Genomic DNA, 16488 nt, shown 5'->3' with positions numbered 1-16488 from the left:
CATTTAATACAGGCACAACGACAGGGCAACAATAAAATCCTATTTCCAAATTCCTGCAGAAATCTGTTATCAGGTTCTCTGTACCTTTATGATTGTCTGTACAAGTATTTAAGTCTCTGCCCACTCTTATTTTGCTTATAGTTCGCAAATATCCTTTAGTAAAATAGAATTATTAAAAATATCCAGCTTGTTTGTTTATTTGACATTCAAAGTCCAGATTTCTGTGATGCAGCATGACCCATTCTAAGATGTCAAGACTCCTTTTACTTTCAGAAGAATGTCACCTTTGAGTCAGAACAGCCAGAATATTTCTTTTGGGGTGCATTTGAGGTCTACATTCTGTCCTTAGCAGTATCGATATCAGCACAAAGAGAGTATGTTAACAGTGATTTCATGTGATGGATGTTCTCTTTCAGTTTTGTAATTAAATGTTTAAATAGTACCTGGCCCTTATCAACCAATTCAAAGGAAACCTGAGTATATTTCTCTCTATACATTTAAGTGGAGGAATCATTTTCCTCTTACTGTTTTTTCTTCCTGCAGGTATTTTGCAGATACAGTTTTGCTTCATCAGTTTTTTTTTTCTTTCATTGCCTTTTAAAAGCTTGCCAAATCATTTTAATACCATCTAATTTGAACTTTCTACTCTTATCTTTGGTTGTGATCTCAGCAGAATACCTGTGAATCATTTTGAGCTGTTACAGCCACTGTCCAGTCAGAAGGACTACTCTCATTTTTTATGTCAATGCTTACTGACTGCTATTACCAGTAGCTAGCACTTTTAAGGTTTTCTGTAATACGATTGCCATCATATCATATTTTCCTGGTTAATGACATAGTCTTCATTGAGATTGTCTGATAGTGTTAAACCATTAAGACTACATTGAAACAACTCTTGATTTTATCAGGTCAAATGAGATAGGCCAGAGGAGGCTTTACTGTGGAAATAATGCCTTAGAATTCATGACAACACCTTGACAATATTGAAAGGAAGTGGAGAGAGCTCTGCAAAAGTGCAGTTTTATTAATTTTCCACCACCTTTCTAGTGAAATTGGATCTCAAAACATACTGATGCTCCAAGGATGTTGTGTATTTTCATATAGTTCCATGTATTATTGTTGTGGTTACTAGAAAGCTACTGTGAAAACTCTGGGACAAAAAAAAAGCAGGATAAAGTATTACAGAAAGGAGTGTAAAAGTAAGCAACCAACCAAAAAAAAGCAACTAAAAAAACCAAAACTAAACTGAGTTGGCCAGGCTGACTGGGCCATTTTTTAATATTCTGATCACGATTTGATATACTGAATGTAAATGGTATCAATAGGCTGTTTTCTTTTCACCAGGCTGGTTGCATGGCATAAGTTCAAGTTAGTAAAAACTAGGGTCTTCCCAAAACTCCCATTATTGTAAGTGAAATTCTGCACTTACAAAATAATATTAAGTTGCAAAACTATACATTATTTCCATTACAGTGTTTGATTTCTGTAATGAATTTTTACTCAAGTTTAAGAGTAGATAAATAAATCTTCCGTTTCTTAAGGCACCTTGCAGCTTTTCTTTTTTTCTTATGGGCCTTTTTGCCGGATTTGATAAAATGTGTGTCACAAAATGTATGCTTGGGGTGTGACTTCTGTGGGACCTGGAATTATATTTCAGTAGCCAAATAATTGTAGGGGTTGTGTACTGTGCTTATTTTGTCTCTTAAACCTGTACTCCAGCAGGACAAGATGCCTATTGTTTCTTTACTTCTGTGTCCTCTTGTAACAGAATGAATATTACTGTAGGTTAGACTTCCTGTGGAAGAACAAGTTCAAAAAAGAGCGGGAGGAGATTGAAACCATGGAGAACCTAAATCGGGTGCTTCTGGAGAATGTGCTTCCAGCCCACGTAGCTGAACACTTCTTGGCAAGGAACCTGAAGAATGAGGTCAGCTGTCTCTGTATATCCTCTACTCTGTAAGAAAGCAGTGTGCCCTGGAAATACCACTTAATGCTGTTTTGAACAGTAGGTCCTTACAGCGAAAATATAAATTTACAGGCACTTTCATTTCCCCTTTCCTTCCTGTATGGTTTGCTTTACAGCACTGAATGCACCATAAAACCTTGAAATAAAAAAGTGAAATTTTCCTAAGTAGCAATGCACTTTGCCTTTTGAAGGATGGTAAAAATAGGTGAGGAGGAGGAGGAACAGAATGGCTTAATCAACATGGGTTTAATTTTAAATCATATGCATTCAGATACTTTTTCCCCCATGATCAGAGTGGAGTTGCAACCAGGTTCTGAATTTTCTTCTGTTCACTGGAGAGCTTGTTTATTGTAGTGAAAATTAACTTTTTCCCTGAAACAGTGGCGATGTTAATTCTGGAAAGATGTTCTGAACACTGAATTACCTGTTTATTTACTGTTTAATGGATCTAATCCAAGCACCAGGAAAGTCACCTAAAAGATTCATCTTTACTTTTCTGGAAATTAGATCTGCTTCTAATATTCATTTGCAGTAATAATAAAGAAAAAAAATATAAAAATCTATTTAGAGAGAGTAGCAGCTATAGAGATCTTAAATGTAAGATTTTCAATTACTTGTGCTTGCCAAATAATTGTTTCAAAAAAGACAAAAGAGGGCAGAGGGCAGATTTAGGGATTCATTTTTGATCTCCTGAGCTAAAAAGGACAACATCTTCCTTTTCACTGTGGTTTGCCATAAGCAGTACTAATCTGGACTGCATTTCAACACTTTAGTATTCCCTGAAAATATTCATTTGGTAGCTAACAAAAATTGCTGTGGGGTTCCTTTGAATGCAGTGAAGATTTTGGCTAGAAGCCAAGTTGACTCAGCTCCAGTTCTCAGTTAAGGCATTAAACACAGCAAACCATCAGGAGATTGCTTTCTTGATTATGTGCTACTCCACCTCAGCTTCCCAGCAGAGCAACACCATCTGCTTACCTTTGTATCAGCTACCAGATTTATCTTGTCACCCCTCAAGATTCCTAGGTTGGAATGAGTTTACTTAATTCAATGAAGCACAGAAATTGTAAAGTGCTGAGCTCCCCAACTCATCATGTCAGGTGAAGTAAAAATGATTTGACATGATTTTAATGACATCCATTGAAAAAAACCCAAAAAAATGAACTCAAGTTGTTTTGTTTCTTTCAAGGGTTTTCAAAGGAAGGCCCTTTCAAATCTCTGGAAGTATTTAGGAATATAAGTATCTGTCATGTCTTTAGATTTGTTTCAATATCAGCAAGATTCTGTAGGTAGATACAGATGTTAGGGCAGAATAGGCCTTTGTTTTCTCGGTGTGGATATCTTAAGTCAACAGATATGACATTGAAATTTGTCCACATTTTCCTTAGCTGCAAACATTCAAGTCGGTATGGTTTTATGTTTGTTCTTTTCTGTTTAAAATAGATTCTGAGATTAAGAAAATGGATGAATATTCTATTTCCAAATACTACTTCCCTTAGTATTTTATGCATGCAGGTGTATATGGAGATAAGGGAAAACAAATGCTGCTGAAAAGCAGGCAGGAGAAATGAAAAGGGAAAACGAGAGTGGATAAATGCTAACTGGGAAAAAGTGAGTGGATAAATGCTAACAGTTGCACGGTAGTTTCAAATGACCAACATCTTTTTATAATAAGATGTATATATTGACTAATGCTAATAGGCCAAAAGCAAAGGTCCTTCAGAGCAAATAATAAAGGTTTGTTTGCTTTACCAGAACCTCCAGAGCTGGGTTTCTGCTTTATAGTCTGCATGCTGGAGACAGGTTGTTTTCCAAGACAGGTTATTTTCCAATTGAAAAGCAGGCTCAAATCTAAAATTAAAAGCAGAAAACAGGGTCAGGATTAAATATATCTGCACCTGGCTTTTGCAGCTTTCTCCTTAATGCTTTTATCTTTCAGATTCCCTATTAGTAAAAAGTGGTAAGGAACTTTAGTGCTGCAAGCTAACTGGCAAGCCCATCACTGAGCAAGAGGAATCGTGCTTTATTAGCTACTGGATGGAGCTAGCACTTTAATTAGAGCAAAAATTCTGCCCCAGAGAAGCTGACCGCCATACCCTTCCAAGGGATAGAATTGGACTGGTTTGCCTTCCCTATCCCAGGAGATCTTCAGGCATTGGAGATGAGGGGACAGTAAAAGGAACATACTTGCAGAATTTCAGATGGTATTAAGGAGGAAAAAGAAAAGGATTGAATGCAAAAGACAGGATGATTTTATTTTTGTTAAAATAAGAACAGCTATTCCTTCCTAGAATAGTATTGCACTTAATTTTCTAACTACACATTTTGGAGAGTACTGTTTCAAGAGAAGAACTCTCAGGAAAATTAAGGCACTCAATTGTAACATCCTTTATTGTTATGATCAAAATAAACTAGATGGGGATGACTCCTTGAAATTCTCTGAAATTTATTGTGATAGTCACAATTACTAGTTATCTGGTTATAAATAGTGCCACTTGTTGTTCCATGATGGTGCTATCTTATTGAGCATTCATTAGTGGAGATGAATTATTAGAGAGGAAGGAGGACAAATGGGTCGCTGTAATTGAAATGAAGTTACAGTGAAGATGACCTGAGGAAATAGAAGTAAAGCTGAGTTAACCACGGAATGTATGTTAAGGAAATACCCCATGTGACTATGCAGGAGCCACTCTGGCAGTCACACCTGCCCCACCTGAGAAGGGACCGAATTCCCTTCACACTGGGCAGCTCCAGTGAGCCAACAGGTGCCCTCCTTGACTCCCCACACACTCACAGTCAGACCAGATTTCCTTACTGGCTTGACCCTTGGGTTTCCCACAGCAGTGTCTCAAAAACCTGGATTTAATCATGGTGCTACAAAAGAATAACAGCTTGATCTGTGAATCAATGTATTCCATCCCTACAGCATACAGTTGTAGTGGAGCATCAGCAATGCCATGTGTATAAAATCCCTAGAAAATACAGGAGACACAAAAATCTAGTTATAAGAAATTTATCTCCTGCAGCTGCATGTGTTCCTTCCTGTCCATCATTATTTTCATGTTTGCTCAGAAATTTCCTTTACACCTGTGATGGGATGAAGCAGTCAGCAGTTTTCCCATAGTTCTGTTATTTTTCAGTTATACATCAGCAGTAAAGATCCCCTATGTCTGTGCACATCTGTGTACAGACACACCACATTCTTCCAAAAGGACACAATGACTGTCAAATTGCAAAACCCAAGCTTTGCTAAGTAAACAGGGAAATACTATCTTATGCTTCTTGAACTCACAGAATAAATCCTTTCTATGTGACTATTGAAATCCCTTGTTTCTCAAATAATAACTTGAAGGTAGTTTTACATAAAAGTAGATAGCAGCCTCGTTTATAGCTATGTCTACCTTTGTGTATAGATGTTATTTCTTTTTTAAGTGTTAGTTTAATAATTTTTTTTCTTTCTATCTTTTTTGGGGGGATGTGAATTTGTCCCAAAAGAAGAGATAGTCTCATGTTGAAGGGCAGTGGAGAGGGAAGTGAAGTGTGTAGTGGGAGATGGTCATTTTTAGCACCAGAATCTTTCTGTGGAGTAGAGATGCTCTCATTTCAGTGGTCACAGAAGGCAGTGCAGACTCTGCCATAAGTAAGTTTTAGTTCAGATGAATTCTTTCTTTTTGGCCCAGCTCCTTGTTATGCAAAAGAAAGGATAATTATTTTGTCCTCTTAGGCATATTGTCATTTTAGGTTAGGAACTATCAATCAGGGTCATTTTGCATTATTCACTTGTAGTACATTGAGTTTGTGATTTGGTTCAGTTTTTTAGTTAGTACAATAATAAACAGCCAATAATAAATTGGATATTGTTTTACAAAATACATTTTCAGCCGTGCAAGCCAGACTAAATTCTCTTCATAAGAAGTTTCAAAGATGGGCCCTGTCTAATGAATTAGTGAACATTTTGCTTTCACAAAGTTAATGTTCAGGAAGAAAAAAAAAATCATTACAATATTTTCAGCCTTTTGTGTTAATTCTCTCTTATGAATAGGTTTATGCATTGTTTTAAATTAATAAATGCAGCTAAATGCAAAAAACATCCAACCTCCATCTTAAGGCATTCCAACTACTGCAGCACCTCTGGTTTTGATCCTGGATACTGCATGTTAATTAGGAAAGTTATTTACAGCAGACTAGGATATTTTTCTTTTCTTTATACTGTTTTCTTTTGGACAGGACCTGTATCACCAGTCATATGACTGCGTCTGTGTCATGTTTGCCTCTGTTCCGGATTTCAAGGAGTTTTACACAGAATCTGATGTAAATAAGGAAGGCTTGGAATGTCTCAGGCTGCTGAATGAGATCATTGCGGACTTTGATGATGTATGTACTACAACAGTGATTGACATATGGTTTCAATCTTACTAACTCATGATACGCAACAGTCAGAAAACATACTTGACGGGGAGAGTAGAAGAGCTGTCAGAAAATACTTACAGGGACTATGAAAGGAAAAATAGATTTATGTGGGATAAATCAGATACTGATCTCACATCATATTCAATTGCTTTTGATTTCCTATAATGAGAATCCTATGAGTATTTCTTTTTTTGCCAATTAGCTGCAGTTTTTGAGACAATTACATTACATGCCATGGATTAACCATAGGTTCTAAATATGAATGTCTAAAGTCAGGTATAACCTTTGTGTTATACCTGATCTGCACTGATGATTTGATACACAAGCACGTCAAAGGACTATAAAAGTTGTGATGTTCCATTCTCTGAAGTCAGAAGCAAATAGAGAGTATGACTATAGATGGATTAGAAAAAGGCATCTATAAAGGCCTCACTAAGAACAGTATTTTTCGATAGGGAAGTCATTAGTGATGAAGATACCAGTAAAAGGTATTAAAATCGTGTCATGACTCAGCACAGTCTGGATTTGTGGGTCTGCAGCTATAAAGGGTATTTTAGCAGCAAACCCATTTGGAGAGCATTGGGTGTTCAATGTTCAAAACAAACTGGGATACATGTACTAAAATCCTTGGATTTTAGTCCTATTGGCATGGAGTATTCCACTGGCATGGAATGGATGCTTACTTTCAGAAAGCTGCCTAAAGCTTAACTGTTGGCTGGCATGGTGGTCCACTTCCAATATCACAGGAGTGCAGTCTACTGACTTTTATAAGCTATATGTAAAATAAGATGAAATTTATTCTCACTGCCATAAATTTAATTTCTTTATAGTAAAAAGTTATTTTAGAAGAAAGAAATTCCCTTTCCTGGAGTTCTGTAACCATTGTTTTATCCATCCTTAAGTCCTTCATCCTATATATATTTGTGAAGCCATTTGAGGTCCATACAGAAACTGTTCTAAGACTTGATTCTCTGATTGGTGTTAGACTAACAGGACCTCTGATCAGAATAATGAATGACTGTCCTTCTTTTACAGTTGTTGTCAAAGCCAAAGTTCAGTGGAGTTGAAAAGATAAAGACCATTGGAAGCACTTACATGGCAGCAACAGGACTCAGTGCTACACCCAACCAAGAACAGTGTCAGGTACAGGAAAACATGTTTCTGCTTAATAAAAAGCATACTCAAATGAAGGCTAAAATTTTGTTCATTAAGCTGCAGGTTATGTATAATAATGTGGCCTAGTTTTTTCTTATTAGCATAGATTGTATTGTACTGGACAAGTATATACTTTAGTATACACTCTGAATTTTTCTTCACATTGCAGTTTGAAAATGCCACCTCTGTATTTGCTAAAGCAGGCCTTCTACTCTGGATGCAGTACAGCATTTCATTCCTATGTGGTACATCAGGACTGGATTTACAGAGCATACAAAAGATTGCAAGAATTAATGTTTTCCATTGTGAGCTGGGAGGGATGACTTGCCTTACTAACTGTACCCTTTTAGAACCCCCAGAATCAGCACTGAGAATATGTTCCTTTGTTTCTAGTTTACTTAATATGGTAAGATTAGGAACTGCAGTCAGTGGAAATCCAGATCAGAAAAGCAATTCATAACTCTTTCAAAAACTTTGCCTCTGCCATGATCTCTTTAGAGTACTATAGGTTGGCAACAGAGAGACAGCAATTAAGAATCAACACAGTCTCTGCTAAGGATTAATGTGCTCTTGCCAAACTCATGTTCTTTCTAAACACAAGCAATTACTACATGAACTATAGACCCTAAGGATCCTGAGGACAAAGGATTATTTTAAATTAGCTCTGACATTTAATGCAGGGAGGTGAAGGAGATGAAGAAAATGCAGAGCTGCAGACCAAAGATATGAAGACATAGAGAGCTCTCAATCACAACTAAAACTAGTGTATGCAGAGGAAGAAATTTATCACAGGAGTTATTTCCACAATCAGGAGATCCACAGTTTAGGATTCCTTTGGTGATTTAGTTCACATTCTCAAAAGAAACCCACCAAAACTCAGCAGCCTTCATTCCAGATTCCCAAAGATACACAGATCCTGCAGTACCTAGTGAGGCAGTGACTGACTGCTAGACATACTGCTGGGAACCACCCCCAGCTTAAAACAAGCATCCAAGGAAGATTAAGGAAGGGGTCTGAATATATCAGCTGAACAGGAAACCATCTGTTTTAGCTAGGAGTGAACTCCAAAGGAAACAGACTTCATTTATCTAAACAGCTGCTCCAGAAAGCACCACTACTGTCCCACCCTAGGCTGATGCACGCACTCCATGAATCATCTCTGAAGTTGTCATCTGTCCATCTCTTCTGTCCCTTTATCTCAAGAAATAGGGAAGATTCAGTAATTTCTCATAGAGATCAACGAGTCCATGTCTTATGAAATTAGTCACTTGTCAGGATCCTACCTTGGGCTGTGGGACACCAAAATCAATTTTCGCCTCAGGCTGAAAGGACTCAAAACAGCACTTGAAATAAGGTTGCTTTGTTATGTATGAGGAGAGATTAAATCTACAGCCTTGGTAAATTGGATAAGCTCTGTAAGTAAAAGTGCAGAATGGGGTTGCCCTCTTCCTCTTGCATTTTAGTAATTTTCAGGTCTGTTAAATGTTCTCAAATATACTTGCTTATCTGCAAGATGAGATCAGTGGAAGAATTTTTAGAATTGTGAATTTCACTGGATCTTAAGCATTTTATAAGGGTGCTGAGGTGTGCAACAGTGAGAGGAAAGAATCTCTGTAGAGCTATCCACAAGCATTATTTATTATGAAAGGAAATACAATAGAAGCAGACACTTAAAGAAAATGAATTAACAAATTATAGGCACACATAGATATTGAATGCCTGTGGGATTAAACAGCAGCTAACCAGTCACTTGACAATCAGAATGTTGGATTAGGTATGGTTTGGATCTATCACCACTAGACTGCCTGGTTGTACACAAGTGAAATGCATTCTGTGTCTTGGCCATTGTTTGATCTAACTAATGCTGGACAGGGTACTACCTTCTACATTACTTCTCTTCATCTGCCTGCAGAGGACATCCCTAAGGGCTTAACTGTCTTCAAGTGTTCAGCGTATTTTGGTTGTATTCTTGCAGCAACCAAGGCTCACAACATTGATTTCACACTGTTTGCTTGTCTTTTGAATTCAGGAACCTGAACGACAGTATATGCACATAGGAACCATGGTGGAGTTTGCATTTGCCTTGGTGGCAAAACTGGATGTCATAAACAAGCATTCATTCAATGACTTCAAGTTACGAGTAGGTGAGTATCATACGATTCTTAGGAGAGCATCATGGACAAGGGGGGGAATTAAAGTAATAACAGAACTGACCAAAAGGGCCATGATAGTAAACAGCACCATCTTTATCTTGTTTAAAAGCAGCGCACATGGTAGTGCCCATCAACGCCTAGAGTGTTTCAAGGCTAGAGTCGGAAAAGGGCAGTATTCCTATTTAAAGAATGGTTGAAAAAATTTGTTCACATGGCTCTGAGTGGTTTTATGGTAACTCTTTAAAAATTATTGCAGAGGTTATAAGCTGTGCATTTTTGGAAGTTTACAAATACCAAAAGAATACACAATAAAACTCTAGACTGGGCTTTGCAAAACTATATAAATGTTTTTTCAGAGGACAGGAGCTATAAGGGGTCAGTGAGGCTGGAGTCTGAAATATTTTACATGTACTAAATTCAAGCAAGCACACAAAAATGCACTCTTTCCTTTGAACTGTTAGACAGGGGAGAGTATTTGCTTTTGTTATTCAGGTAAGAGCAAAGATGACTAGTTATTTATCTTGGAAAGAGGTATCCCTTATGTTTCAGTTTCTAATTGCTTTTTTTTTTGTGCATCCTGGTATTTTTAAAAAGAAACAGACAGCTGCAGTAAGCAGTAGAAAAAATGATAAGTGAATTCAGAGCTGGTCAAGGACCATATGTTCCAAAATGTTTATTTCCTGATAGCAGTACACAGCAGTTTCACAATGCAATATGTAACGTGGAAAGTGTGAAATGAAAACAGTAAACAAATATTGAAAACCCATAAATTCTGTAAATGTGTCAGAAGTATTTGATTTCCAACAGTTATTCTCCTGCCTCTTCTCCTGCCTTGCTGTACCGCTTGCTTTTCCTTTTGGCTGCTCCTCTCAAGTCTATTTCACAGTGCCACCCACTGGCAAAACTGGCTGTCTTCTGACTAAACGAGCTTCTTAGGGCACTCCTTTGCCAGTATGTTTTGTATTCCTTGCTAAAAATGACAAAGCAAATCAGAAGGATGCTTCCTTCTCAGAGTGTTACAGAACCTGATGGTTCTGGCCACGGCTGACATTGCACATACTAGCAGCTTCAGTACAGACAGACAGCTGTTGGGTGCCGGGGCTACATCTGCAAACTGCTTAAAGCACTACTGGGTCCTTTCAAGTGGGGACCATGAAGCAAAACAAAATGCTTAACTTTGGATTTTTACTAGTCTTTCTAAAGATTACAGAGAACTCAGACTCCTTTGCTTCATGAAATGAAAAAATGTTTTAACTCTAAAAAGAAACACAGGCCCCGAAGTAGTATTTGTACCACCATAATGCAACATAGGCAACATACTGAGATCTTCATTTTCACATCACTTCTTCTCCACTTCCCAACACCTGATGATGAAAGCCTCTGATATCCACACTAATTATAGCCACAGAAACATTTTAACTACTTCTTAGTCCCCACTGTAAGGATTGTACCCTAACTGCCCTTTGTAAAAGCATCCCTCTGCCAGCATCTAAGTCTGAAATTTTGGAACTCATTAGAGGTCTCATCTTTCATAATCTTCTGTGTGTGTCTGAAATGCTAGTGTGACTTAGGAAGTACACAGTGCTCTGATCTTGTCAGATAAGGAAGAGGAGGATCTAGATGACATTTTAGGCATTCCTCCCCTTCTGCAAGTTGAGATGCTTGATTTATGAGACAAGTTCAGATATGCTTTTGCAGCAAGTTTTGCACATGTATTACTCTCTTTCAGAACAGAGGCTGGTGTCTTATTTTCCATATAACTTCATAGTTGGAACATTTGTCTGTGTTGTTGGTGACTTAATTTGGTTCCTGGTTTTGGGTGAGGCTAGGCCATGAGCCCAGGCTGTAGGATACTTCAGAATGAGGTATTCTCTGTCATTCCTGCTGAACAGTGTTGCATTTCATAGAATGATTAAATATTGCTTTGGATATGAGAGTATCACCCTCTGTTAGAGCATCCCCCTGTAGTGAGAGTACTGCTCTTCCAGCCATGTCCCAAAAACATTCATGTGTGTCATGCAAAAAAGATGAAACACCAGCAGGAATGACATAGAGCAGCATATCCCACAATGCTTGGCTGGCCAGAACACATCCCTAAGATATACTGGTAGAAGTTTCCTCAAAGGAGGAGGCATCTGAAGGTGACTCCTGAGCCTCTGAGGTATTTCTCAAGCGATAAACAGCAGTGGTTCAGGAAGGAGGTAAAAAAATAAAAGTCCCTTCCTGCTCATTGTATTTTGTAGAAAAATCCTACTGCACTGCCCCAGCTTCTGGATCATGGCTACACACATCTCTTCAATATTCCCCGCTAACCAGATTGGGCTACCCAGCGGATGGCTTTTGTGGATTCCAGTCTTAGTTCCCTAGTGTTTTCTACAAGTTGTATGTCATGAAGTAGAGAAAACCCATCCATGGCAAAGTTGTTAATGCAAAGTGGTGCAATGCCCAAGTCTCTTTGTGCATTGATCCCTGAGCACTTAGAAAAATATATATCTATTATGTTTAATAATTCACATGTTCTGTGGGGTTGGTGGTTGGAGACAGGGACAACACACGCACCTCCAAGCTCCATGTGACAAACAGCCTCTTCTATTGTTGAGAGCCTCCTTATATAGGGAGTTCAAGACTCCCAGATTTAGACAGCTCACTGGTCTGATCCTCCCACAGCCCAACTCCTGACCAGTGAGATGTCCACAGCCCAGGATGGAATGTGATAGGTGAAGTTCCCTATCTATCAACCCAGGGCCCGGTTTGCGGAACCGAGCTGGGTTTCTTATTTATCAGTACAAGCCAGCTTGTACAGTAACATATATCAGGTTCCATTTGTTATCTTGTAGTGTTTGCATCTTTTCCCAATTTAACTTCTACAGTCACGTTTTCCAGGATTTCCAAGTGGGCTGATAGTGTTGTTGCTAGCCTGTGCTGCCATGTTGCATACCAGATGTGCCAACTTTGAGATCCCTCTCCATCCTACAATCACACTTTCACTTGACTGCGCAGATATATCCCTAATGATGGTTTCTGTCAAGGAGCTAACAGAAATCAGTTATGATCCATTGAGATAATTTTATAAATCCAAATTACTCACTTGTTCAGGGTTTATTTCTCACTAGGCCTAACTTGTTTTTCCTGCTCTTCAGTATGTACAGTTACAATTACAGTACCTTTGATGCTGGTTATCAATAGTACTTTGGATTTTACATCCTGGTTTCTTTCCCTACTAGCAAAGTAAAACTCATTTACTTTACAGACATAATATAGGTTACAAACTGACTGCAAGATAAAAAATGCCCAGAGTCTAACGAGGGACTATAGCTTCTGTTCTACATCATACTTAATCAAAGTATTTGAATACATATATTTATATTGCAGATCTTTGGGACAATTCTATGGTCAATCCAGCTTTCAGAACAAGGCTTCAAATCCTTTCAGCTCATTCTCTTTAGTTTATTCTACATTTAAGAAGCAAAGAATACTATAAAAGCAACTTAATTGGGCCTTAAACTATTGCAGAGGAGAGGCCCTTTTCACTACAAGTAGAAATTTAAAGAAATGCTTGTATATCTGTTTTCTCAGAAGCTGCTGCTCACCCACAGTGTGGTTCCATGCTACATAATAAAGGCAGCAGCAGGTTATTATAAGGGTGCCAGTGGCTGAATATAGCAAGTTACTCAGGATGGGAGGGAGCTATAAAACTAAAATTAGATGAACTGACTTTTGACATTTCTATAACTAACATTCTCCTGCCATAAATGGTTAATAAAACCATGATGTTTGCTGCCATACTCACTATTCAGTGAGGGGCAAATGCTGCGTTCATTGACTTGCTATATGCCAGATGCACTTTGTGTCCTTGTTTGGTGGATCTTCACAGAATCACAGAATCAGCTAAGTTTGAAAAGACCTCTAAGATCATCAAGTCTGACCTATGACTGAACATCCCCATGTCAACTAGACCATGGCACCAAATGCCACATCCAGTCTTTTCTTTAACACCTCCGGGGACAGTAACTCCACCACCTTCCTGGGCAGCCCATTCCAATGTCTAATCACACTTGAATGTGAAGCAATTCCTCCTAATGATCACCAAAATCTCCCCTGGCACAGCTTGAGACTGTCATCTTACACTGTCATTGGTTGCCTGGGAGAAGAGAGCAACCCCCACCTACCTACAGCCTCTTCTCAGAGAGCTGTAGGGAGCAATAAGGTTTCCCTGAGCCTCCTTTTCTCAAGGCTAAATCACCCCAGCTCCCTCACAGGCTCCTCACAGGACTTGTGCTACAGGGCCTTCACCAGCTTTGTTGCCTTTCTCTTCATTGCTAACGTTAAGTTCTGATGCTTTTCAGGTATAAACCATGGACCTGTAATAGCTGGAGTAATTGGAGCTCAAAAACCACAATATGATATATGGGGCAATACAGTAAATGTGGCCAGCAGGATGGACAGCACTGGTGTCTTAGATAAAATACAGGTAAGCCTTGATTTTGTGTTAGTGGGCTTTTACCTAAAATGGGAGAATGGGCTAAAGTTTGGTTCACAAACAATTATGTAAGAAACTGGCAACAGCAGCTCTGACAAGTGATGCTAACCATTTCCTTACCATCACTTCATTTACATGTCCATAGCAGTTGTAGAATGATGGGGAAGCTTGGGTCTACTCAAGTGAAAATAAGGTCTTGAAGATGAGGAGAGTGCTATGTGAGAAAGAATATTGTCCCTAGTTCCATTTATCTATCTACAAGCTCCCTGCTGGCAACCCTGGATACAGATGTGGTTACACCAAATTTGATTCTTGATGTAAATTATTAGAGTGGGCAACCAGCAACAGACTGTTTGAATGCTTAGGTGTTAAAACTTCACCTGAGACCCCTAAAGGCCTTATGAGCATTAAAGCAAACCCCTTAAAAATGAAGAGAACATTATGTTATCTTCACACTCTGGAAGAAGGTTCTCCTCTGCTTTGTTATCAACACTGGCTGTATTACTGTATTTTTGCAGGTTACAGAGGAGACAAACAACGTCCTGCAAACACTGGGGTACATGAGCACCTGCAGAGGAATAATAAATGTAAAAGGAAAAGGAGAATTGAAGACATACTTTGTACATACAGAAATGACAAGATCCCTTTCACAAGGGAATGTGGCATCTTGAAGATGTTTGTATGTGTCATCAATACCATATTTTCAGGAAAGTATCACGCACTTTTTAACTACATTTTGGCCCTTAACATGCGTGCTATTTTCTGGTATGTGGCACTTATTTTAATATGGCTGCAGAATAGTCCCATGAGCCATCATTTTGCACCTTGATATTTCTATGTTCAAGGACAGTTGTGATGTACGCTATAGGACTGGAAGATTGTACTGCTACTTGCACTGTTATTCAAAGACAAGAAAAGAAGGAATAGGAATCAAAAGGAGGTAATGCATCCTGAAAGGACTAAAGAGAAGTGTTAGTGACAAATGCGGGGAAAAAAAGGCAATAAAGCTAGGGGTGCATACTATTTTCTGATGCATGGTGTTTTCTGGAAAATACAGTCGCTCCCCAATAGCATCCACTAATCTGGTATTAAAGTATACAGTATTGTAAATAAGTTTACTCTGTCCACACATGATTTGGATGTGATCACCAGTTGCATCTCATAGCCAGGGACACGTTGGGTGGTTTGCTGGCATTCTTTCTGAAGAGAGAACTAAAAATGCTGGAATAGTTTTGTACAAACGTGTCAAATGTTTTGAAGCTATTGTCTTTTGTAAAGTTAATTCATTAAAAGTTTATATGTACTTTGTCTTACTGTTGCTGTCTCTTAGTTTTGCTTCCTTCCTTGGCTTCTGTCACTCTAAAGCTGTGTGTTTTCTGCTGCTGCCACTGCTTTTTATTCAGTAGTTAGATGTTGAGCAGGCTATGGCCCAGCTGTCTCAACAGCCTTGGTCAAGAATATCTGCTCGACTTGCTATTCCTTTCAGAAACTAAATCACCTCTACTGTCTTCAGTCATTGGTGGCATCCCAGGCACTTTGCAATCACTACCTAGGTGATACAGAAGACTGACTTCAAATCCATAAACACAAATAAAATGGGGGATACTGAAGGCAGTAGCAGTGCTGCTACTTAACACCTGGCCCGCAGTGCTTAAACAGTAACAAGGAGAAGCTATTCAAGAGAAGAAAAAGTTCTGTTTTGAACTTTGACAACCTTTTTTGCCCTTGCATGCCTTTCATTTAACCTTCACAATGCTGGATTTTGTGGGATATTTAAAGTAATAATCTTATTTATCATGTAAAGTAATAATTTTATTTATACTCACTAGGGCATGAGTATGAATAAAATGCTGTTTTGTGGATATTGGAGATTATTTTAAATCCCTTTGAATTAAAAAGTATCACATTTGCAGAGTTTCATAGATGAGCCAGGGGAAAGAGAGTAAAAGTAGGTAATTTTACTATCTATGCTCCTTTGAAGCACAGACAGTAATAATTAAGTTTTTTGTTGTTGTAATCAATTATTTTTAGTCATAGCATCCCAACAAGAAAATAATATTGTTTACAAAATAGCATATAATTGCAAGATATTTTTCTGAGTGATACCAGATGAATATGGAAGTCAGCTTATGCACTGTTACCTCTTAGCATGTTATTGAAATCCGAAAAATATTCAGACTGCTCATTCATGAAACAAACATATACATTTGTATATCAATGGTATCCTTTCTAAGTTCTCAAAATTGTGGGTCACAAATACATGGCATCAGTCCAGTCTCACTGAATGTGGCACAGTTTACTCACAGCAGCCATCTGCCCACTAG

The 16488-nt window shown here is 38.3% G+C and overlaps 1 protein-coding gene across 2 annotated transcripts in view; it reads left to right on the top strand.

The window, feature by feature from the left end:
• ADCY2 (adenylate cyclase 2) overlaps positions 1 to 15477 on the top strand; it is a 206407-nt gene extending 190930 nt beyond the window's left edge. For both annotated transcript variants that reach the window (XM_005484268.4, XM_074545999.1), the window contains 6 exons: positions 1769 to 1927; positions 6194 to 6340; positions 7412 to 7519; positions 9561 to 9675; positions 14031 to 14155; positions 14683 to 15477. In XM_005484268.4, coding sequence (XP_005484325.2) covers positions 1769 to 1927; positions 6194 to 6340; positions 7412 to 7519; positions 9561 to 9675; positions 14031 to 14155; positions 14683 to 14835 — 807 coding nt within the window. In that variant the 3' untranslated portion in view covers positions 14836 to 15477. The remainder of the gene's footprint in view (positions 1 to 1768; positions 1928 to 6193; positions 6341 to 7411; positions 7520 to 9560; positions 9676 to 14030; positions 14156 to 14682) is intronic.
• Positions 15478 to 16488: the final 1011 nt, after the last annotated feature.

This window comes from Zonotrichia albicollis, chromosome 1 (assembly GCF_047830755.1).
Source record: "Zonotrichia albicollis isolate bZonAlb1 chromosome 1, bZonAlb1.hap1, whole genome shotgun sequence".
NCBI lineage: Eukaryota > Metazoa > Chordata > Aves > Passeriformes > Passerellidae > Zonotrichia > Zonotrichia albicollis.
Note: the sequence above shows the minus strand (reverse complement) of the source record. Positions and strands in the feature narration are given on the sequence as shown.